This window comes from Phyllosticta citribraziliensis, assembly GCF_038025025.1.
Source record: "Phyllosticta citribraziliensis strain CPC 17464 chromosome Unknown J3D65scaffold_12, whole genome shotgun sequence".
Classification (NCBI taxonomy): domain Eukaryota; kingdom Fungi; phylum Ascomycota; class Dothideomycetes; order Botryosphaeriales; family Phyllostictaceae; genus Phyllosticta; species Phyllosticta citribraziliensis.
Genome location: NW_027117349.1, coordinates 1,035,041 through 1,055,854, shown reverse-complemented (window position 1 = coordinate 1,055,854; position 20,814 = coordinate 1,035,041). Strand labels below are relative to the sequence as shown.

The 20,814-nt window shown below is 52.5% G+C and overlaps 10 protein-coding genes across 10 annotated transcripts; 4 read left to right on the top strand and 6 right to left on the bottom strand.

Annotated features, from left to right (window-relative positions):
* Window positions 1–2,125: 2,125 nt before the first annotated feature.
* On the bottom strand, window positions 2,126–3,651 carry J3D65DRAFT_680597 (uncharacterized protein; the record flags this gene model as incomplete). Its single annotated transcript, XM_066803716.1, has 2 exons — window positions 3,194–3,651; window positions 2,126–3,077 (listed from the first exon to the last, which is right to left on the bottom strand). Exons 1-2 carry the CDS (start codon window positions 3,337–3,339, stop codon window positions 2,126–2,128), a joined length of 1,098 nt encoding a protein of 365 aa, XP_066651488.1. The 5' UTR covers window positions 3,340–3,651.
* J3D65DRAFT_121759 (uncharacterized protein) lies at window positions 3,169–4,540 on the top strand. Its single transcript, XM_066793835.1, has one exon. The coding sequence runs from the start codon at window positions 3,422–3,424 to the stop codon at window positions 4,301–4,303; it is 882 nt and encodes a 293-aa protein (XP_066651487.1). The 5' UTR covers window positions 3,169–3,421; the 3' UTR covers window positions 4,304–4,540.
* A 1,656-nt stretch (window positions 4,541–6,196) lies between these two features.
* J3D65DRAFT_648058 (uncharacterized protein) lies at window positions 6,197–7,833 on the top strand (the record flags this gene model as incomplete). The annotated part of the gene is made up of 5 exons (XM_066802367.1): window positions 6,197–6,331; window positions 6,380–6,802; window positions 6,856–7,190; window positions 7,257–7,442; window positions 7,500–7,833. The coding sequence occupies 5 exons, from the start codon at window positions 6,197–6,199 to the stop codon at window positions 7,831–7,833; spliced, it is 1,413 nt and encodes a 470-aa protein (XP_066651486.1).
* A 1,146-nt stretch (window positions 7,834–8,979) lies between these two features.
* Window positions 8,980–10,534, top strand: J3D65DRAFT_606729 (uncharacterized protein; the record flags this gene model as incomplete). The annotated part of the gene is made up of 3 exons (XM_066798457.1): window positions 8,980–9,078; window positions 9,128–10,250; window positions 10,311–10,534. 3 exons carry the CDS (start codon window positions 8,980–8,982, stop codon window positions 10,532–10,534), a joined length of 1,446 nt encoding a protein of 481 aa, XP_066651485.1.
* A 182-nt stretch (window positions 10,535–10,716) lies between these two features.
* J3D65DRAFT_121738 (ABC transporter) lies at window positions 10,717–12,138 on the bottom strand. The gene is made up of 2 exons (XM_066793834.1): window positions 11,766–12,138; window positions 10,717–11,714 (listed from the first exon to the last, which is right to left on the bottom strand). Exons 1-2 carry the CDS (start codon window positions 12,036–12,038, stop codon window positions 10,899–10,901), a joined length of 1,089 nt encoding a protein of 362 aa, XP_066651484.1. The 5' UTR covers window positions 12,039–12,138; the 3' UTR covers window positions 10,717–10,898.
* Window positions 12,139–12,963, top strand: J3D65DRAFT_121737 (uncharacterized protein). Its single transcript, XM_066793833.1, has one exon. The coding sequence runs from the start codon at window positions 12,240–12,242 to the stop codon at window positions 12,726–12,728; it is 489 nt and encodes a 162-aa protein (XP_066651483.1). The 5' UTR covers window positions 12,139–12,239; the 3' UTR covers window positions 12,729–12,963.
* Window positions 12,948–14,044, bottom strand: J3D65DRAFT_638334 (kinase-like domain-containing protein). Its single transcript, XM_066801614.1, has one exon. The coding sequence runs from the start codon at window positions 13,883–13,885 to the stop codon at window positions 13,064–13,066; it is 822 nt and encodes a 273-aa protein (XP_066651482.1). The 5' UTR covers window positions 13,886–14,044; the 3' UTR covers window positions 12,948–13,063.
* J3D65DRAFT_638331 (uncharacterized protein) lies at window positions 14,029–15,671 on the bottom strand. Its single transcript, XM_066801613.1, has one exon. The coding sequence runs from the start codon at window positions 15,533–15,535 to the stop codon at window positions 14,156–14,158; it is 1,380 nt and encodes a 459-aa protein (XP_066651481.1). The 5' UTR covers window positions 15,536–15,671; the 3' UTR covers window positions 14,029–14,155.
* A 348-nt stretch (window positions 15,672–16,019) lies between these two features.
* Window positions 16,020–17,598, bottom strand: J3D65DRAFT_680591 (uncharacterized protein). The gene has a single exon (XM_066803715.1). It carries the CDS (start codon window positions 17,536–17,538, stop codon window positions 16,225–16,227), a length of 1,314 nt encoding a protein of 437 aa, XP_066651480.1. The 5' UTR covers window positions 17,539–17,598; the 3' UTR covers window positions 16,020–16,224.
* A 288-nt stretch (window positions 17,599–17,886) lies between these two features.
* Window positions 17,887–19,371, bottom strand: J3D65DRAFT_671419 (uncharacterized protein; the record flags this gene model as incomplete). The annotated part of the gene is made up of 1 exon (XM_066803392.1): window positions 17,887–19,371. The coding sequence occupies one exon, from the start codon at window positions 19,369–19,371 to the stop codon at window positions 17,887–17,889; it is 1,485 nt and encodes a 494-aa protein (XP_066651479.1).
* Between the last annotated feature and the right edge of the window lie 1,443 nt (window positions 19,372–20,814).

The following is a 20,814-nucleotide window of genomic DNA, read 5'->3' as shown; positions in this document are numbered from 1 at the left end:
GTAAAATAATAGCTAGATAGTAGCTTATTTTAGTTAGTTTAGTAGTTATTTTATTCCTATTCTATAGAGCCTACTTATTTACTACTAGTTACTATCTCTTATACCTCTTCTAGTACTAGTATTTTAGCTAGCTAAGTAAGTATATTAGTAAGTAGCTAGTCCTACCTATACTAGTAAATAGGGGGGCTAATTAATAAGGGGTATAGCTATAGTTTTAAACTATTTTATAATCTTCTTTAACTTATAGATAGGGGTATTATTCTATATAAAGGTTATACTAGGTTCCTATAAAGTAGGAATTATTTTATCTAAAACTTAAAGATAGAAGTTAGTAGAGTAGCTCTTCCTCTTTACCTCTAGATCTCTTATTATTATAAAGAGATTACTCCTTTTAAGAGTACTAGAAAATATTATTTAGACTATAACTAATATATTTTTTCCTTTCTTATATATTTTAATTATTTCCTACTCCTACTTCTAGTCTAGTATATAGAAGATCTATTTATATTATTTACCCTTACTATACTTTATAGAGTACTTATTAGACTAGATAAGTTTAGCCTAATCTATTATAGTCTAGTTATACTATACCTTAGCCTAAGTAAGTTAAATAGCTATATATATAATTATAAGGAAGGGCTACTTAGCTACCTTCTAATTAGTAATATTATACTACTTAAGAATATAGTAATAGGTTTTAGATAATATTATTAGTCTATATAAATTATAGAGCTAGGTATATATTACTTTTAGATTTTTTTATACTTCCTAGATAATAACCTATTTATCTTAATCTAATATAGCCCTTAGCTAACTAGTATATACTTTAGATATACTACTATAGTTAGGTATAGAGTTTTATAAGGTATATTTAACTATTAATAGTAGTATAGAAAGCTTAGAAGTAATTATTAAGACTTTCTTACTAGAATAGTAGGATAAAATAATAAGAGCTCTTTAAACTAGAGTAAGCTCCTTATAATACTCTTAAGTACTAAAGACTTATACTAATAGAGTATATGGAGCTATAGTGGTAGTAAAGTAAAGGGGGGGGATGTAAGTGCGCGATTTTGTGTTCTGCGTTATTGGCTAATTAAGTAAATACTTTTGGCCTAGTACTGTATCTAACTCCGCAGAATCGGTGACTGGGTATCGGCAGCTTCTTCTGCGCCATTGCTGTTAGTTGACCTGCAATCGCGATGGAATTACACAGATGAAAGCGTACCTTGGACCCACGAATGTGAGGTCAGCTTGGGTTGACGTAGGCGGTTGCTGAGCGGCGGTACGCGGCGGTTGCAGAGGTCGACCCAGGTTTAAGGGAAACGGTCAATGGGCCATAGTTGTCAGGAGATGGGATGCAGAGAAATGGAAGAAGGGGAGAGGGCGGCGGAGAGTGTTTGTTGCCAACCAGCACAAGCGTTGCGACTTCCCAAGCTGGCGAGCTCAAGTACTGTGCCCGCTGCTGGCCGCGGGGCAGAGTTCGGCCTTCAAGTCAGAGAAAGATGTCCAACAGTAAAAAGGGCAAAAGCACCTACCTCTCCACCACGAATTGGGCCAGCACCTGAGGAGCATTCGTGCGTCGAAAGAAACACGGCCAGGGAGCATTCAATACCCTTGCCATTACGCAAATAAGGAGCATTCAAGCTCCTCTTCATGACGCAGTCAAGGAGCATTCAACTTCTCAACCCGGAAGGTGTAGGGAGCATTCAAGCGCGCAAAAAGTGGAAACAAGAAGCATTCAGTGCCCTGAACACTACGCGCTTGAGGAGCATTCAAGACCTAGAACTACCGCACCCTCAACTGACCATGTGAATAGGACGGCGCTCTTGCCAGATCACAGCCATGTGCCCGATACGGCGCACGCAAACAATGCCACGTCCCTCAAGAAAATATCCCGCTTTCCTTGAGCCCACCACCTTCACGATCCAGACCCAAGACCATATCGACAAACATCCACTGCCCTACCCCTGATCTGAGGGAAGTGCCGGGCGAAGAAGCTGAAGATGGAACAGAAGTCCTCCCGTAGGCCTGTGGTCAGCGAAACAAAGTCAAAGCCTCGAAGAACACGCGGTAGTGCACAAAGGGAGAAGTAATGAAGAGATGGGATTTCCAAAATAGAGACGCCCTACCCGCAGCCGCAGCCAACGGTATCCATGTGTCGAAAAGTGTGAACCGCAACGCCCACGATATCCCTGACCGATTCCCGGCCTAACCCAAGCAAGCCGTTCGCGGACCGATCCTTGAAAGCCTCGTCCGCACCCAACGCCAAAAGATTGCAGCGCTCCAACATCTCCGCGCCCTTGTCCACGAAGCCTCGCTCGATGCGCTTCCGCGCCTCGTGTGCCGCGTCCTCGACCGCCACGAAGCTGACGAGGTACGACTGCTCCGTGACGGCCTCCAGACACCGCAGTACGTCGTTGGGCGTAGTCACGCAGCCGGCGACGTGGAGGAGCTGGTTCCGCGGTATGCGGTCCCAGTGCTCGACCACGGCGGCGACCGCGCGGCAGACCCACAGCGTGCTGCTGGCGCCAAACTCGCGCGCCCCGTCACCTATCACTTCGGCGCTCGCCCACTTCATGTCGACGCCGAATTGCCCGTTCACGAGCGCGGCGTCGAGAATTGTCCCGCACGCCACGCCCACCCACTCCAACGTCCGCGATGCCCCCTCTCCTGGCTCTTTCTCCCCCTTGTCCCCACCACTCCCCCTCGCCACTGAGCGCAGGTGCCGTAACACGCGCGCCTGGGCTTCCCCCGCCGTCACGCCGTCCCAACCGCGTCCATCAGTTTCACCAGCGTCCACATCCTCAAACTCAGACTCGGAAGCCGCGCGCAACGGAACGAGCAGCAAGCGCGGTACGCCTGCCGCGAGACACGCGTCGATGAGCGCAATCTGGTCAGCGGCAGCGTCGTCCTGAGCACTTGGATGCGGAGCACCAATCGAAGAGATGACGAGGTCGGGAGCGTGGACGGACAGGGCGTTGGCGAGGAGGGATGGCGGCGAGTTGTTTACGCTGGTGACGGGGCGCGGGGGGTCGAGGTTGAGGAAGAATTGGTGGAGCTGGGGAGCGAGGGGGTTTCTTGCTTGAGACTGTTTCCACGAGAGTCAGCACGGGCATTGAAGCGAGAGGGTGGTGTGGTGGTGTGTCGCCGGCGATGAGAATGCGGGGGATTGGCAGAGTAGTGGGGAACGTACGCCGATGATGAGGATGGAGCCGGGCTCGGGCTGCCGATGATCGGCGCCGTCAGTTGGAACCATGAGGCCAGGCCGAGCGGATTCGCGCGGTTCTGGTCGCGCTCGCGCTGGATGTCGAGGAAGGTGTGCATGCAGTTGGAATCCATGGCGGAAGAGAGGTGATTGGCTGGTTTATATGTGTGGCGTGCAGCAGCTCAGGGCCGATGGTAGGAGGAGAAGTAGAGTTGTATGTGTGAATTGAAGTCTGATGGAGGCGAATTTGGTACTGAGGAGCTCGGGGCTCTTATATCTGGCATGGTGAAGGGGCTCGCACAGAGTGCCGGTGGCAGCGAAGGGGCCACAGGGCCAGAATGGCAAAGTCTGAAAACTCTGGAGCATGGTTTGGGCCGGGTTGCGCAAAGAGAGAAAGGTCGCGAGACCGGAGTGAGCGTATCGGGTGATGTCAGCCGAGTCGCCCCGTCTGCCGTCCCGGCTGGTTTTCGTCGCCAGAACTCATGGCCGCCGAGACACGCAATCCGCAGCTTGAAACGTCGGCAACGTCTACTGCTGCCCTGTTGCCATGCAGGCGGTCCTTGCGTTGACGCGGCCGGCCACTCGCGTGCTTGTCCGTCGTCCTGCCTCCTCTTTCATCATCTTTTTTCATCAACATCTTGCTATTTTCAGGGCTGTGCGTGCGGTCCTGGTTCCCGTCTCAGTCCCTGGTCGGCCATCCTCATCATCGGGCATTATTCGAAATCTCCCGCCATGGCCTCCCTCTCCGACTCGTCCCTCACCCAGTCCCGTCGTTTTCCTATCACCATCCCAAATCCAGCCATCCTATCCAGTCTCGGCTCGGCCCGTGTGGTCTCCTTGCCGGATTGCACCAACAGCTCTAGTGCATCCATCTGCAAACAGTCGGGCTGCAGTCGACATCCACTCACCGTGTGCTGGCTGGCAAGGGATGCCTTTTCTTCTTTTGACATGTCACTCTCCTGTCATGGACCATGTGCTGAATACGCAAGTCTGATGTTGGATCACCCGTCTTCGGCAGAAACCGGCTTGCTCTCAGCTTGCTGTCCAGACGACGTCGGTGCCCGGGTGGCACTGCGTCCCGCGTTTGTTTGTTCTTGATGGCGTTGTACCGGGAATATGAACCGGCGGTGGGAAGATTCCTACCGATGCTTCTCGTTCCTCCACGTCGTCCGGTGTGCGGGTAAAGAGTGCTGATCCTCCAGTCTTAAATTCGCGAGCTACGCCGCAACCCCAGCTTGGTGGGAGAGAACTCCATTAAAAAGAGCTTGGACTAGATCAGCTGTGTGGTGCCCGTTGGATCTCCACACGGACACGATCTTCCCCAGGTGCAGGTTGCCGTCACCACCTGCAGAAGCGACCCGTCTCTCAGACCACTGCAATAAGTATGCATGTCGTGGCTCTTGCCATTGTCCTTTCCCCGCTTTCCCAGATCCTTGGTCAGAGCGGCGACAGTCTGGTGGCTCTGTTCGATCTCCCTCTGTCTTGGAGACGCTGAGCCAAAATAGACTCGAAAAAAAAGGATGTGAGACGCAGCAGTGCTCGACCGGTGGACATGGGACTGAGTCCTCCATTACACTTCCGACTTCGTCGTCCACGATAGATACTGACCCTTAGTCCACTTTGTTTTCCTTCTATTGTGTGCCGTCCCTTCACACTGACTCCCGGAACAGATTGCGAGTTGGTAGGTGAACGAAGCTTTACACCTCAATTTCTCAAGGAAGCTCGAAAGTCCCTTGTCTCGTCTCTTTTTCCCTGTCTTTCTCTCGAGACGGCGACTTCAAATGCTGTCGGTCGGTCCGCACTTTGAAACATCCGCGTTCTTCCGGTCCACCCAGTCCGTTTTGCTTTCCTGACTGTGGCTATCGCTTCTGGCTGCGACATCCACATGTTGGCGTCGCGATGTCATGGTCCGGGTTCTGTGTCTCACGTTTCAGACACTCAAAGCTACGCTGACCAGACAGTTGCACCCGCGGACAGTTCGTCAGCCCGTAGACAATACTTGACAATTGCCTGGTGTACTCAAAGGACCGGGCGTAGATTCTGGCTGATCTCAAACAGCTGTGCGACCATCTCAGCCAGTTAGCAGTCGTCGGTTCCTGTGGTGGCGTCGGTGCCAAGACGACCATCTACTTTTTCCTTTCCTCTTCCGTCGCTCTCTCGGTCTACGCCTTTCTCTCGAGCTATTCACCGGCTGCGTCTAGAGATGGTTCGATAAGAGCAGGCCACATGATGTCCACTCACCAATGATTGCAGTTCTCTCTTCGCTCATGACCGACGAGACTTCGCAATCGCTCTTCCCTACTAGCTTGGCCAACGATAAGGGTCAGCCCGCATTGGCGCCAAGGAGTCGGCGGTCCAACGTTAATGTATGCTTAAACGCTAGTCGTATTTGATGCTCGGCATTTTGCAAAATCCACCATGTCGCCATTACAGCCAAGATCTGCCAAGGACCCTGTCAGCATCCGCCTGCCTATTTCTGCTTGCTCCAAACGATACCTACGGTGGTCTACCAATAGGCCCGCAGTCGTCAGATCCACGAGCATGTCGGTCCTTTGCATTTTACCGCGCAAACGCGATTACGGGCGGTATGTTCGAATTGCTTATCAGCATCTGAGGTTACATTCTTCTTTTGCTGCAGCGCCATGCAAATATACGGAGGTGGAAAACATCTAGAAGCGGAAGGCCGTGAGCCACAGCCGCGGATGAGCGTCCTGGGGGCCATCTTTGGGCTACACCGCGGCGATCGAACGCGCTCTGGTCGGCGTTGTTTCCATTTGTTCTCCCATTTCCATCTTGGTTGTCTCGGGTACTTGAGACATGGAGAACAATTGGAGAGTGGCACATGCTGAATTCCAACAACAAAACGCCCGCCACGTGACGGTGGAGGTATCCTCAAAAAGAGTCTTTAACACGACTTTGCCCGTCCATCAACCCCGCTAGCTTCGATCTGTCTCTCTCATCTGCTCGTTCAAATCCCAACTATCCTCCATCATGTTGATCAAAAGCACTGTCTTTACCATGCTGATAGGCCTGGCCTTGAGCAAGGAGATGGCTCAGGATCAGGTCAAGGCCGCAACGCTTTACAAGACTGGTGTCATTCACAATCGAATCATGTCCAACAAACACGTAAGAAGTCTGCTCATATTCTACGCAGAGCAAACTGACGATCTGAAGGCCACGTGGGACCGCCAACGCGCTGCTGGAGCATTCGATTCGTCGCAGTACCCGGAACTGGGTTACACAGAGTGTGTGAATGGAAAAGCTGTGGCAATATCGGGAGATGCCAACAACACGTTCCAATGCAACAATGTTGACCTTTACCACTTCCTGAGCCACGAAGCCCTGGGAAGCAACGGCGGCGAGGGCTCTTCGTCATGGGGATGGACTTCCCCTGGCGGCCGCGAGTTTCTCGCCATTGGCCAGTCAGATGGTGCCGCCTTTGCTGAAATCACCAAAGAGGGCAAGCTCTCGTATCTTGGTCGTCTGCCTCAGTACTCCATTCCCAGCATCTGGCGCGAAATTCGCGGCTACAAGAACTACATGGTCGTTGGCAGCGAAGCCGAAGGCCACAACATTCAGATTTTCGACATGACCAAGGTAAATGTCGCAATATTGATTCCATATCCAGCATACTGATGAGTGCAAAACAGCTCCTGGAAATCGACCCCGCCAGCCCAGTCACTTTCAGCAACGACGAAGATCTCACCGGTCTTTTCAAGGGCCTTCCCATTGGCCGAACGCACAACGTCGTCATCAACGAGCAGACGAACTGGGGCTACGCCGTCGGCGCCCAGCCGCGCAACTCCTCGTGCGCTGCAGGTTTGATTTTCATTGACCTCAGCGACCCATCCAACCCGACGAGTCCTGGCTGCGATTCGCAAGACGGCTACGTGCACGATGCCCAGTGCCTCATCTACAACGGGCCAGACAAGGCATACGTAGGACATGAAATCTGCTACGGCTACAACGAGGACACGCTTACCATGTGAGAAGCCTCTTCCCTAGAATCACGAGTGCTGGGAAGCTTGCTTGCCCACTGACACACTTCCAGCTACGACGTGACCAACAAGCCCAACTCGACCGTCATCTCGCGCACCTCGTACCAAGGCGCCGCCTACACGCACCAAGGCTGGGTCCTCGACACCAACTGGCAAGAGTACCTGCTCCTGGACGACGAGTACGACGAATACGACCAGGTGGAGCCGGCGGCCGACGGCTTCCACGTCACGTACATCTGGTAAGATGACCTGTCCCATCCCCACTCGCCTCCACGGCGCTGACGCATTCATTCCAGGGACATCTCGTCCCTCGCCTCGCCCAAGCAGACCGGCCTCTTCAAGTCCTCGCACCACAGCGTCGACCACAACCAGTACGTGTGGGGCAACTACACGTACCAATCCAACTACGGTAGCGGGCTGGCGGTGCTCGACATTGGCAGCATCCCGTCCGACCCCACTGGTGCGGGCGTGTCTGAGGTCGGCTGGTTCGATATTTATCCCGAGGATGACGCGGAAGGCGGTGTCATTGACTTTGTCGGGAGTTGGAGTAGCTACGCTGGGTTTAAGAGTGGTTTCGTTTTTGTGAATACGATTGAGAGGGGTGGCTTTGTTGTGAAGCTGAGGCAGTGATGGAGTTGGACAATGCGTAGAGACGGGGATGGGAGAGAAGGGGAGAGAAGTGGTGCGTGGTACTGTTGGTTTGTCGTCGCTGACCAAAAACTTCGTTCAGGGGTATGTGTTTTCGCATGACTGAAGTGCGCAGGAAGGCCAGAAAATACTCATCTTTCGGACATATTTGCTACTCTAGTCGCAACTTACCTTTGAACATCACCCTGGGACTATTTGAAGCTGCGCGTCTCCTAGTCTCACGCACGCTTGAGACGCGTCAAGGACCGGCCCCCTAGCTGTTACGTATGAGACGTGACAGACGCGACACGCTAGACGCGACAATGCGAATGGTAAACAACGCGTTCTGCACCCAACAAGACGGCCGTTTGCGCATCTTGTTTGGCCTGAGGTGAGTGCCGCTGGTGTGATGTCATGGGAGTACACCACGGTCGTCGCGTCCACGCGCTTCGCTGCCCGAAAAACACCACCTGACAACAACTCAACCACAGTTTCTTCTCAGGTCTCTGAAGTCTTTACGGCTGCCTCTCCTTCTCCGAGTGAGTCCATCATGGTCAGTCAGTTACGACAATCCTCATCGTGCTCTGCGCGTCCGTCGCTGACGTCTACGCGCGTCTCCTCTCCATCGATTTCGACAACGACTGCGACTGGCACTCCAATCCTCTCCACCTGCGCGACTGTCTCTGATGAACTGCTCATGGAGAGAATCTCAGAGCATTCTGCAGCATTGATGACTCTGTGCCCCGGCGCTGGCCCGATGAAGTCGTGCGAAACCACTTTCGCCCGCGCTGTGCGACCACGCACAAGGCTGAGATTTTGGAAAGCCAACATGCCAACCCAGCCTTCGGTGGACCATGTCATCATTGCCATCCAGGATCATCTTCGTTCTGTCACATTCAGCCGACTTATTCAAGCCACATATTCTTCAGAAACCACTTCCCAACCACCGGTTCACTCTGTGGTGGGCACACTGCTTTTGCTCGGGCTTTGACGTCACCTAAAGATACTACAGCTTGACCGTCAGCTCGCCCCCATTTTGCCGAGTAACCCGATTGAAACATTGATGAGGCTGAAAGCTTCCCAAGGATAAAGACTCTTCCAGCGAGGATTCATGACAGACAGGCACCTTTGACACTGGCTCCTCGAACCATGCCAATCGACAAGTTCATCCTTTTTGCCCCTGACTGGTTTTACCCTTACGATAATGGGACACATTGCAGACCTGACCCGGATGTTGCAGGAATTGGGGTAAGTCCATAGATTCAAACACAAGTCTTGCGTTTACTAACTTGTATAGGTAGTTGCATCATTCACCGCAGCGGCCGTCTTTACAACGTTGATATCGATCTGCGCTGCCCTACTGGATGGATACATCAGCCCAGAAAAGGCGATGCCACCCAAGATACTCCACGATTTAAGCCGGCCCCTTTTGGACAGACTCATTGAAGATGAGGAGAGGGGCAAATTCTGGAGGAAGGTTCTCGAGAGGCTCATGCTCGCTCTCGCAGACCAGCAACTCCTCACAGGTTCTGCAATAATAATTGCTGGCTACTTTAGAGCAACCAAGTCGACACTGGTCAACACTGATCTGAAGTTCGAGTACCGAATCCGGGAGCCGCATTTCCATTTAATCCTGTACCTCAGCTGTCTCTCCAGCAGCTCACACTTGGCCTCGATTATCACCTTACAGCAGTATTTTGCAGCTCATCGCTTGGCACGAACCATTCGCGTGTGGCTCATCTACACTTTCGCAGTGCTGCTCGCAATTTCCATCACTTACGCCCAGCCGTTCTCAATGCTCCATGTGGGAGCTCTAGAGTCTCCTATAAACTGGGGTCGTCCGGAAGACAGATGCATGATGAAGAACGCGAGTAGCACCTGCAACGACAACTCAACTTTCTTCGCAATCCTCCGATACCTCATCGTTTTCATAATCTTCTACTTCGCAATCATTTCACCCTTCTGGATCGCCGCTCATCAGATCTCTCCCTCGCTTACGTGCAGAGCCGAACCCGGAACTCCACAAGCTCGCTTTAGAGCTTTCTTCAAAAGGCACTTCGCAATTCAATGGAAACCTGCAAGAATGCTTTCTCCCAAAGCATGGCTGCGCCGTCTTTCGGAAAGCCTGGAGAGATGTGAAGGCTCCGGTCCATGGTCTCGCTTCGTCCGAGCCACTCCACGCAAAGTCAAGTCAACTCGCCGCAAACTGACTTTCGGAACGCCCACGCTACTGTTCTATTCGCAACTGTTGTTAATGAGCATCTCTCTTACATACACACTCGCGCAAAAGGTTGCGGAGCCCTCGGAAGATTGGTTGTGTGGCCTCAATGACCTGGACGCGAATACCTGGAATTTTGGCCAGTTTCTGCCGTTGATTCTGCTGGGACAGTTGGTCTTTGCTGGGGTGGGAGGTTTCACTGGTGAGTTTTCTCTCTTGATTCAGAGAGATACTGCGTCCAAAAGCTGACGCGTTGTCTCAGAGACATTGGAGGAGCACCCGAATTTGCTGGATGGCAACCAATCCACCCAGGCCTCGTCGACTGATAACATGTCTTTGAGGACTATCCACCATGAGGCGGAAAGTTCGCATGAGGACGCTGTGTCAAATCTTACGATACCCTCTCCTACTCCTACAAGCCGCGTCAGTGTTGATGCCGCCGATTCCGAGTCACGAATACTGCTCACGAGGAATGCAACAGTATGAATACGGTGGTACCGTCATCTAAAGTGGTCCTTGAAAGTTCAACGACACGTTACCTGCTGATGGTACTCTTAAACAGAATTCTGGCACCTTTCCCTCGAGGTAAAAATCGGACCAGTTGTGGTTGATTGCGCTGGAACGGCTTTCAGCGCAGCGTCGATTCTGTCGTGCTACCGCCAGCCATACTGAACCTCCCGATGAAACTCGCCAAATGTTACTGGGATTAGCTTGTCATCTTCAAGCGTTTCAGTACGTCCATCCTCCAAACATGCCGACATCGCACACAATGTAGATACAAATACATGAAGTAAAGCTCCAAACCAAGACCAACTGCCATGTCAATCAGATTTCAGAAACACATCCCCTCTCAAAGGTTGTCCTCCAACGGGCTCAGCCCCTGAGCCGAGCCAATCTTGTCCTCAAAATAAAAGCGCAGCCTCTCAACAGCAGCACGGTCGGCCATGAACTCAGAAAACTTGGTGACATCAGTTCCGGGTACGTCAAAGATCTTGGGGTATCCCGCGGGACCATCAATGTCGCTGCGAACGGACCAGCCGCCCCTCGCTGCCTGGAACTCCTCCGACAAGATGTACGAGTGGAGCAGCTTGGCGCCCTCGGGGTGCGGCGCATCCTTGAGAATGGCGCCGGTCTGCGGCCACGAGACGAAGCTGTTGGGCGCAGTTGGCAGCGAGACGTTGAAGGGTGCGGAGGGAGTCAGGCCAATTGAACCGGTGAAGGATGCCGTGTAGGTGCCGTTAGAGTTGCTGATGAGGGTGTTGGGCGTGGCGGAGCCGCGGACCCAGCGCGGCTTCTGGGCCAGCAGCTTCTCGAACCACTCGTAGCCTCCCTGCTGCTTCATGATGAGGTCGAAGGCGAAGAGAACGGCGTCGTCGTCGTTGGGGTACGTCAGGATGAGCTTGTTCTTGAACTCGGGCCGCAGAAAGTCGTCAAACTCCTTGATTGGCTCCTTGACGTAGTCGGTATTCCATCTGTTCGCCCAGTTCAAGACGTAGAAGCCGTTGTAGTAGCCGTCGGCGTCGCGGAAGTCCTTGTAGAGGGCATCCCAGCCGAGGGGCTTGTACGGCAGCAGCGCGCCCTGCGACTTCCATCTCGGGTAGTCGTGCAGCGTCTGCAGCGCAACGCTGTCAACGTAGACATCGCCAGTAGCGATTTGACGGTCGATCTGCCCACTCAGTCAAAACTGCTTGAGAGGGAGTGATGCTCAACTACTTACGTTGACATCATGGTACTTGGACAAGTCAACAGTGACGTTCAGCGTCATGCCAGGGAAGCGCTCCTCAAACGCCTGCTTGAGCGAGTTCTGCTGATTCTTCTCATCTCCGCCGTGCCACAGGGTGACTGTTCCGCCCTCCTTCAGGGCTGCTTGGTAAATCTCATCGATGGTGCGGTTCTCGACATCGACGAAGCTGTTGTAGCCCAGTTGCGGATCAAATGCCGAAGAGACGGCGGCGCTCGCCAGCACAAAGAGCAGCTTGGAGGAAACCATGTTGTCGACGTTTGAGTACGGTGAACACCATCCTTGTGAAGAATCAGCCTGGTAGATATATGCAATCGGGTGCCTTCCTATGCCTGAGTCGCGTAGGTGGATATTGGTCAGCTTTTGTATTTGTCCTCAGGGGGGCCTTTGCGCGCGGAAAAGCGCCGGTGGTCAACACCTGCAGCAGGACACAGCACAGTTGCTGATGTGATGGTGCGCCGCCCTAGGCGGTGTCGACGTCGTTGCAGCCGATGGCGAATCCGAAGGCGCTCCCGTTTGCTATCCGAGATGACGAGGAAGAAGCCTTTGCCGCCTGACCGGCCCGATCAGTGCTCGTCCGGCTACTTTTGGACAAGCGATGTCTCCTTTTTCCTCTGGAGCCCCAAGTTCTTCACTTCAACAAATGAAGTGCTGTTCTGGGGTAGCGATGGAAAGAGGTGGGGGCCCGGGCTCGTGCTTTACGAGCCTTTTTCGACCCCATGGCACAGCGCACATGAGCGACAAGTTGCGAATTCGCAGAGTTTGACCGCCACGAAGACTTCATTCGGCCAATATTCATCGCCTGGAGTTGTAAAAGCCTTCGGAACCGTCGCGCTGCACCGGTATGCAGAGAGGAAAATGTGTCGGCGAGATTGCGACGTGGTACCTGAATCCCAGCCTGACTCGCACCAGGCTTGCCAGGTCACTTCATCGCCATGATTACCGCCGGGTTGGGAGTTGGAAAGGCTAACTCCGTTCCTTGGACCGGAGGCAGGAGATTACCACCTTCATTCTGTTTTCACATCAACAATTACCAACAGAGCGCGGAAATTTTCCGTTTACCCAATGCTGGACCTGCTAGCAGTGAGTGCTACAAACTTCCGCGTGAAGTTGGAAAGCGACATCCAAACACGCGATGATAAGGTGAGTTATCCCAGGAGCAAAGTTCGAGAAGAAGGTGAGCGGTGTTGCTGATTTTCGCGGATAGAGAGAGAAGTGATCGCCGCAAGAGTAACTCGATTCGCAGTGACCAATCGCAGTGAAGAGGTCCCCTCTCAAGACCCTGGAGTACAAAGCAACTCATCGTCCCCAGTCTTGAAGACCTCGCTCCTCAAATCATCCATCGAACGACATCCACCCGTCCAGCACTTGTGAATAACAGCCGCGTAAGGGACGCCATTCAAAATCGGCCGATCTCCCGCCTCTGGAAAAGTCTTGGTATCCCACCAGTCGTACCTGGTTTCCTTCCAGACCATGATGGAATAGAAAACGTAGCCAAGGAGTAGCATCTCCACTTGCACCGTCTCATCGCCCTCGCTTTTCCAACTCGCCATGTCGGTGTCCAATGGCAAGAGGTCCGATTGTCCAAAATCGCATAGCATGACCGCGTCGTTGTGCATCAGAACGTTGAGCAAGTGGACGTCACCATGGAACACTCTGCGCGAGTGAACGTGGTTGAGGGCGTCGGCGAGCGACCAGAACCACTCCTTTCTCAGATCCAGGGGTGGAGGCGGCTTTTTCTGGCGGATCATCTCACCGGCGCTTCCTTGGTTTGCAAATGCATATTCCAGCTTGATGCCGTCGACGGGGTCAGAGATTCCAAAACACTGGATGATGTGTGGATGACTGGCGAGTCGCTCAACCGCAGCCTTCTCTCTCTGGAGCTCATCGCGACACATTTCGTTCCAATACTCAAAGCAGTCCTCGTCTTTGGTGCGGACTTTTGGGATCTTGATGATGCGGTCTTCGCTGATTCGGTAGATCATGGCAGATATTCCCACCGTTACCAGCTCTCTCTGTTCCCATCCTTTGCGTTCTGGGGCCTTGTTTTCGCTCGCTTTGGTGACTGGATCCGGACCTGCGGTGCTTCCCTCCATTGATCACCTTTTCCCTCTTGTTTTTTTGGGTTGCATCAAAAAAGGACACGTAGTTCCTGAGTAAAAGACTCGGGAAGATGGCGGACTCCAATTTTGCTGTCGAAGCGCGCGCATATATAAAGGCTCGCCGAGGCGACGTCCCACTGGCGCAAACCAAAGACATGCGGGAGGTGTGATGCAGCAGTTCCATACTTAGTCCCCGACCAGTAACAGCTTGCATGATCGACAAGCGCGCGACTGGCCCCTGAGGGTCCAATATCATGTTTGCGGCTAATCCGATGAAAGACCTAAATCATCTTCCGCTTGCTTCCAGATCTTCATCTTCCCCTGCACACTGGCTCTACCTGCTTGAAGACCAAGATTCTCGTGACAAGTATCATTGTCAAGCCCGTCGTAGATGGAGCAAGGCGTTTGGAAGAAGATTTCATCCAGATTCGGAGCTGACAGAAAGAGATCCAGAAAGGCAGACCATTTGACTTTGTTCATCTGGTTGTCCCACCGCGCGGCGCCACAAGGGCTGACCCGAATGGTCCGCAGAGAGTTGCAGTGGCCGCCGATGAATTGGTACAGACAAGGAGCCAAGCTCGCACACGCAAGAGCAAGGTTCAGGCTATGCAAGCGTGGGAAGTTGGACTCTTCGAGTACAACGCACCATATGGCCTTGGCCGCTTCCAACTGCCAAGTTCCTCTCTCTTCACCGTGCTCTGCATTCTGCGTGAATAATTCCAACTCTTCAATTGATTGGGGCATGTTTCTGAAAAGGCTGGCAATATCTTCGACACCAGCCGTCTTGTAGTATTCCGTGGAAAGTGAAAACTGGAGACACTTCAATCTGCTGAAGCAGTCTTGAAGTACCAGCGCTTTGGGGGCGTCTAGGCTCGGAATTTCTAGGGCGTGGTACGCTCCTGCCTCAAGGTTCAAGCGCGAAACTTTGATGCGGCTGACCATCATAGCCGACAGGACATGGGCCAAGTAACAGTGGCCATGATATCTCCAGTTCGGCCCCCGTCTGCCCCAGTCGTAGTCTGCTAAAGCGACGCCGGTGCTTTGTTGAAGTCCAGCATCGTTCCAGTAATCCGCCATTTGATCGTCCCAATATCTCGATTCCGTCTCGAATAGACCGTACCGGAGGCTTTCAAGACTCTCGAAGCCCATGAAGGCTTGAGTCAGCACTGCGGTGACAAGCCCCGACGGCCTGACGGAAAGATTGCGGTCGATAATTTTGGAGAATCGGGAGCGGATTTTCTGGAGAGACTCGTAAATGTGCATGTTCTCCTTCTTAGTGTGCCCCTTGAAGTGCTTTGACGACCAACCAGCCCATCCATGTACAAGCCGTTTCATGAGAGATCGATCAAATGTATCTTGGATCGTAGGCGTGATTTCAAGGACTTTGACTCGCTTTGCCAACGTCGGATGCTTGGAAATGTTGACCAGGTTCCGTAGGCTGTACAATTGGAGTTTGACGACTCGCCGCGTAAAGTAACGCTTGGCGAACAGATCGGAGGTCTTATCATGCAGCATCCGGTTTGTGAGACGAAGACTGAAAAAGTCTTCGGTCGACAAGTAGTCCGCAATTAGTTCAGTCAACTCCATTGGAAGCTCAAGTAGATCACCACTGCAATCCACGAAAGTGATATCCTTGGTTCCCATTTTCTCGGAATGGATGAGTCGCGCAATGAGTCTGCAGGGAATAAACAAAAAGGTGAAGGCAGAGACTCGTTCTGTGAGTGGATGCAGGAATATAAATAAGCATGTTGGAGCGGCGCGGAGTTACGACGGGTGCCTGGCGCGCGGCTATTCTGTCCGTTTTGAGACGCAAGTCCGATGTAAATAGCCTCTCAACGACTGGACAGCACAAATAGCAGTCTCAGGGTGAGTTGTGGCGACCTTGCGCGGCTGGAAGCGATTCTTGATTGGAGGACCAGGCGTTCGAATAAAACTCGTCAACCTATGCCACCCCCTCTCGAGTCCGTTTTGCGTGAAGCAGCTTCTCTTCCTTTGTCAGTGACAGTATTTCGTCACATTGATAGCTTTCTGACTTCACTTATCGACTCATCCGTAATTTCAAGGCCCAGTGGGAAAGGCTGCGAAAAACAACGAGAAATTGAACAGGAAGGAATCGTAGGGAGCATTCGTACGGTTAGAAGTGTGTTACCAGGAAGCTTTCAAGCGACCTTAGATTGAGACTTCCGCAAGGGAATGTGACAAGGAGCATTCGGTCAATGGTCCGACCATCCTCGTGTGACCCAGTCCCCAATTTTGGAATCCGGTGGCAAAAACCAAGCGATCGCTCCATATCTTCGTTCCAAGCAGCATCGCCTCGCCAGCAAGCAGAGCAGCTACAGTTCAGCAGCGCGCTCTACCGCCTCCCACTTTTCCAGCACCTCTTCCGGCCTTGAGGAAGGAGGATGCTCCGGCGAGAAGGTGACGCTGTGAAGCGACCCATAACAGTCCGCATACGTGCTCAAGTCGAGGCTTTCCAGGCGTCCCGCTTCAAGGCACGCTCTCAAGACCTCCGACCACTTCGCACTTTTGCTTGGAGAAATTTGAATATCGATTTCTCGCAAAGTCTTGCCGTTCCTGCGAATGAACTGGCTGAGGTGCGTAGTAGCATTTGCAGGGATGCTGAGACCCAGTACTTGCAGGGACTCAAATTCGCAGGTCGCAAGAATGGCGTCGAAAATGGGAATTAGTGCGTCTTGTTCCTGCGAATCCAAATGGCAGACGATGGCCAACTCTTGCAGGTTTGCGCAGGCGGCTCCCAGGAACCACGGCATGTACTTGACGTCGGATTCGGCGTCTGCTGAGAGAACAATTTCCAAGACCTTGAGGTTCCTGAAACTGTTTCTGAAGAGCCTCTCGTAGAGCAGCGTCTCTGGGAGACCCGACCCCGGAGTCTCCTTTTTAGCGACGAATAATCCGCCACTGAACTCCAGCTTTGAAGGGGCGACACCGCTGGCGATCACTGCAGACAGGATGATATCCATGTTGCAGCGGCGTCTTTCCCTCCTGGCACGTACATCCCAGTCAAAGTCAAGGGCTCGAAGGTCGTCATCGAATTCGCTTGGGGAAAGAAGATCGTCCCACAGCTTTTCCAACCGTCTCCTCTGACTTCTGTAGTTGTAGTCGCAAGAGAGGGCTTCGAGGTTCTTCAAGCCACTCATCGCGCGCGTGAGCAACGAGTGCGCAAGCCCAGATTCGCGGATCCTTTTGTCGCTTTCGATTCGGTCCACGAAGTCCGCACGGAACTGGTCGTAGATGTCTCGCGCACCTTTGAACCTTGTGTTGTCTCTGCGGGAGATGCCTTCCAGCCAATTGTCTGCGTATAACTGAACGTAGGCAAGATCACTGTTATCGAAATCCTGGGCAATGATTTCCAGCGTCTTCACATATTTTGCCACTGGGGGATGAGCGGCAATGTCGATTAATCTTTGAAGCTTTTTCAGCGTCAGTTCAGTCTTGACATGCTCAAAGTACAATTTGCCGAAGAGCCGGAAAGACTTCTCATGTAGGATGCGGTGGGTAAGCCGAAAGTTCAAGAAGTCCTGCTTTGCCGGCCAGGTTCGCAAGTACTCCACGATGCTTTCGATCAGTCCGACGGGAAGCTTGAGAAGAGCTGCTTGATCCGCCGGAGGCTCGGATCGGGTATCCATTTGTCGTCTCAAGAAGAAAGGCACACGCGAACTTGTGGGCGTTGTACTAGAGCAACGTTGTCAAATAGGGCACATGTAGGAGGCTTGCGGAGCAGTAGCGTGAAGTACGTTGCAAGGGGAGGATGAAGCGAGTGGAGTTCTATTATTTTGTACGCAAAATTGTGGTGCCCGAACTATGTGGATCCCACGGAAGCTCCGGCCTATTTGGGGCTTAGACCGAAGGCATAAATCCGAAGTTAGCCATCCGAAGGAAGCATTCTCTTGAAAAGAAGAAAAACGCAGATCAGCAGGGACATCGAATCATGGCCTGCACCCTGTAAATCTGCGCATGTCCTGTAAAAAAGACGATTACAGTCCTGCAGCTACCTCGCGCCTCTCCCACCTTCTCAGGCTTGTCTCCAATCTTGTTCTTCCAGGGTTGTTCGGGGACATTGTCAAGTCCTTTACCCAAATGGAGCGCTTGCCGTCCCTGCTCGCATGTACGTCTGAGTTATGCACGAGTTCGAAGTACTCAAGATTGGGAACTTCCAGACACGCCCTCAACACCTCGGAGTACCTTGCTGTTTCTGTTTGAGGTATCGCACGGCAACCTTCCATGCTCGACAGGGTGATACGCCTCAGAGTACTCTTGTGCTCGAGAATGAATTGCTCCAGGTTTGTCGCAGCGTTTGGGGTAAACCTTGAATTCAATTGCTTGAGGTTTTGGAATCTGCATCTCCGAAATATCTCCTCGAACACACGGAAAATGCTTCCGGCCGACTCTCTAGGGGGAAGGAAACGGACGGGAACGTCAATGGTCAACTCTTCGAGCGTGTCTGAGACAGCATCCAAAAACCACGGTACATATCCTGCGTCCGAGCCTTGTTTCAAGACGAGAGATATTTCGAGAGACCTTAGTTTCTTTAGGCTGCGTTGGAGAAGCTTCTTCTGTGGGTCATCTGCAATCGGGGTATGTTCTTTGACGATGAAGTTTTCCTCGCGGAGATTCAACATAGTCTGAGTGAAACCGCTAGCAGCCATCGCGGAAATGATGACATCCAGGTCGCGGGGATCGCAGGTAAAATGGTGGGCTGGAAAATCGTAGAACTCCAAGTTGTCAACATCGCTTCGAAAGTCTCGAATGATTCTGCGGTCATCACGAGCAATTCGCTTTTCGACTTCTCGATCCAGTTCACCTTCGCGGTCGCACGGCGGGAGTTGTTTGTCAAGCCATAGCTCTATCCATCCCCATTCTTGCTCATAATTCAGAGCCCGGACCTGAGTGATTGTTTCGAGCTTGTTCAGCATTTTTATTGCACGGGCTAGCAATGAAGAAGCCATCCCCGAATCCCTGAAGTGTCTTTCACCCTCAGTATGATCCACAAGTCTTTTGCGAAACCTGATCCAATGCATCGGCATTTCATCCAGTTGGTCTTGGCTGTCTTTCGGGATGTTTTTCCATTTGGGAGCCAACTCGTCGAAGATTGCTAAGAGATTGTCCTCGTAGGCCGAACGAATTTGCACCTCCTTAACTTTTTGGCTCAGAAAAGGATGCGACGCGAGGTCAACCAGCCGTCGAAGATCTCTGAGATTCATTCTGACTGACAGACGCCCAGGAAATCTTTTCTTGAATGTGTCGAAGCTCATGTCGTGGAGTTGGCGGTTGACGAGACGAAGCTTGAGCAAGGATGTATATGGCAGATAACGCACGATTCTTTCGACCATCTCCATGGGCATCTTGAGGAATCCCGGAGAGGAGACACACTTCTCGTGGCGCGGCGCGTTGGGTTGAGTGGCCATATCAGTGAGGTCAGGCGGCTCGCTTGGAGAGGGCGTGCAAGGTTGGATGTCCATGTTGATCGGGGCAGACGCGTCGAAGGAGCGCCGTGTGTTGGTGAAAGCACCAAGCCTACGCAGAGAAAGTGAAAGAGTATCCCATGTGCCTGCGGAAGCCGGTTTCTTGTGGTGAGCTCTGATTGGGCTGAAGGTTAGTGCAAGATGGGTGCGCGTCGTGCAACAGCTGTGTTAGCGGGCAGCCAATCGGTGCGCAAGACGCTTTGGTGTTTAAGAGAGGTGAGAATATTGATTGTCGGAGTCGCTGTAGATGTCGGAGCCTGTATCCTCAACAGCAGAGGGAGACAGCGCTGTCGTGGAAAGCGTCGAGGTGAGAGGGCGGTCGAAACGCCTGGACACGTGCAAGACGCGTTACCAGCCTCGTTGCGTCACTGGACAGCCAAACCGAGCGCGAAGAGCGCCGGCGAAAGAGGTGATAGTGTCGAGCGGCGCGATGATGGAAGGGATGCAAGCTCGAGTTCTGAGCAGCAGAGGACGACAGCCGTGTTGAAGGAAATTGAATTGTTGTGGTTGGAGAGGAGTGTGGTGCGTTGAGAAAGATGGAAGCTCCTTGTTATTTGACGGCGCGGGACGTTGCGGAAGGCACTAGCCACAACCCATCTTTGGGAACAGCAAGAAGCTTTGTGGCACAAGCCGCGGCAGATGCATCAGCTGGTCTCCAAGGTACGCACCGCACCACGGGCAGGGCGTGGAAGCTTTCCGTCAATCACCTTCAGGGCGCACAAATTCCCAAGATCCGCTTGACTCATCCAAACTACCCCAGCTCAAGGCAGCTTGACTGATCCTTCTCTACTGACTTCACAGCACTCAAGGCACCCAACTCGGCGGCCTCCCTTTTCAATTCCGCTCGACAGAGACATGCACCAATTGCTTGCTCGGCAAGGCAGACTACAGCACCGAAGACACAGAAACGCTGCACATTTCCAAGGCAGACGTCCGGGCCGGCATTGACAAGGCTCCAGCGCCTTCTGGTCGCTTACACAGTGACCGGACGACGCCTTCAAGCAAGTGCATGCATGCACCATTCAACGTGAGAAAAACGCGCAAATGTACCATCTCTTTCACGCTGAAGAAAACGACCCGACCCGAGGCAGCGACGACAGCATCCATTGAAGCTAGATCTAGCCATCGATCTAGACGTACTTGACACAAGTCTGCTGATCCTGGTGTTCAGAAAAGATCCTTCCTTGTAATCTCGATGATGACCCGTGGTGGATTCGTGTTGTCGTGTTGGACAGAAGAGCACGGTGTCGAAGCAATGGATAGTCGTCGAATCTGTCCAATGCGCCGAAGTTTAATCCTCTGCTTCGTCCTCGGGCCCGCTCATGTACGAAGTAGACGAGGCGTCTGAATCCTCCTCTGAGCCGCTCGTTGACTGAGCAGATGACATTTCTTCGAGTATTCCTCGTCTCTCGCGTTCTACGCGTTCTTCATTATCCTTCC

What these genes read in the sequence shown, in the direction of transcription:
- J3D65DRAFT_121759 (XM_066793835.1), top strand. Translation starts at nt 3,422, where the DNA reads ATGTGTGAATTGAAGTCTGATGGAGGCGAATTTGGTACTGAGGAGCTC.
- J3D65DRAFT_121738 (XM_066793834.1), bottom strand. Translation starts at nt 12,038, where the DNA reads ATGGTTTCCTCCAAGCTGCTCTTTGTGCTGGCGAGCGCCGCCGTCTCT. An exon ending in CCAAGTACCATGATGTCAAC is followed by an intron (nt 11,715 to 11,765) that starts GTAAGTAGTTGA and finishes CTGAGTGGGCAG; the next exon opens with ATCGACCGTCAAATCGCTAC.
- J3D65DRAFT_121737 (XM_066793833.1), top strand. Translation starts at nt 12,240, where the DNA reads ATGGTGCGCCGCCCTAGGCGGTGTCGACGTCGTTGCAGCCGATGGCGA.
- J3D65DRAFT_638334 (XM_066801614.1), bottom strand. Translation starts at nt 13,885, where the DNA reads ATGGAGGGAAGCACCGCAGGTCCGGATCCAGTCACCAAAGCGAGCGAA.
- J3D65DRAFT_638331 (XM_066801613.1), bottom strand. Translation starts at nt 15,535, where the DNA reads ATGGGAACCAAGGATATCACTTTCGTGGATTGCAGTGGTGATCTACTT.
- J3D65DRAFT_680591 (XM_066803715.1), bottom strand. Translation starts at nt 17,538, where the DNA reads ATGGATACCCGATCCGAGCCTCCGGCGGATCAAGCAGCTCTTCTCAAG.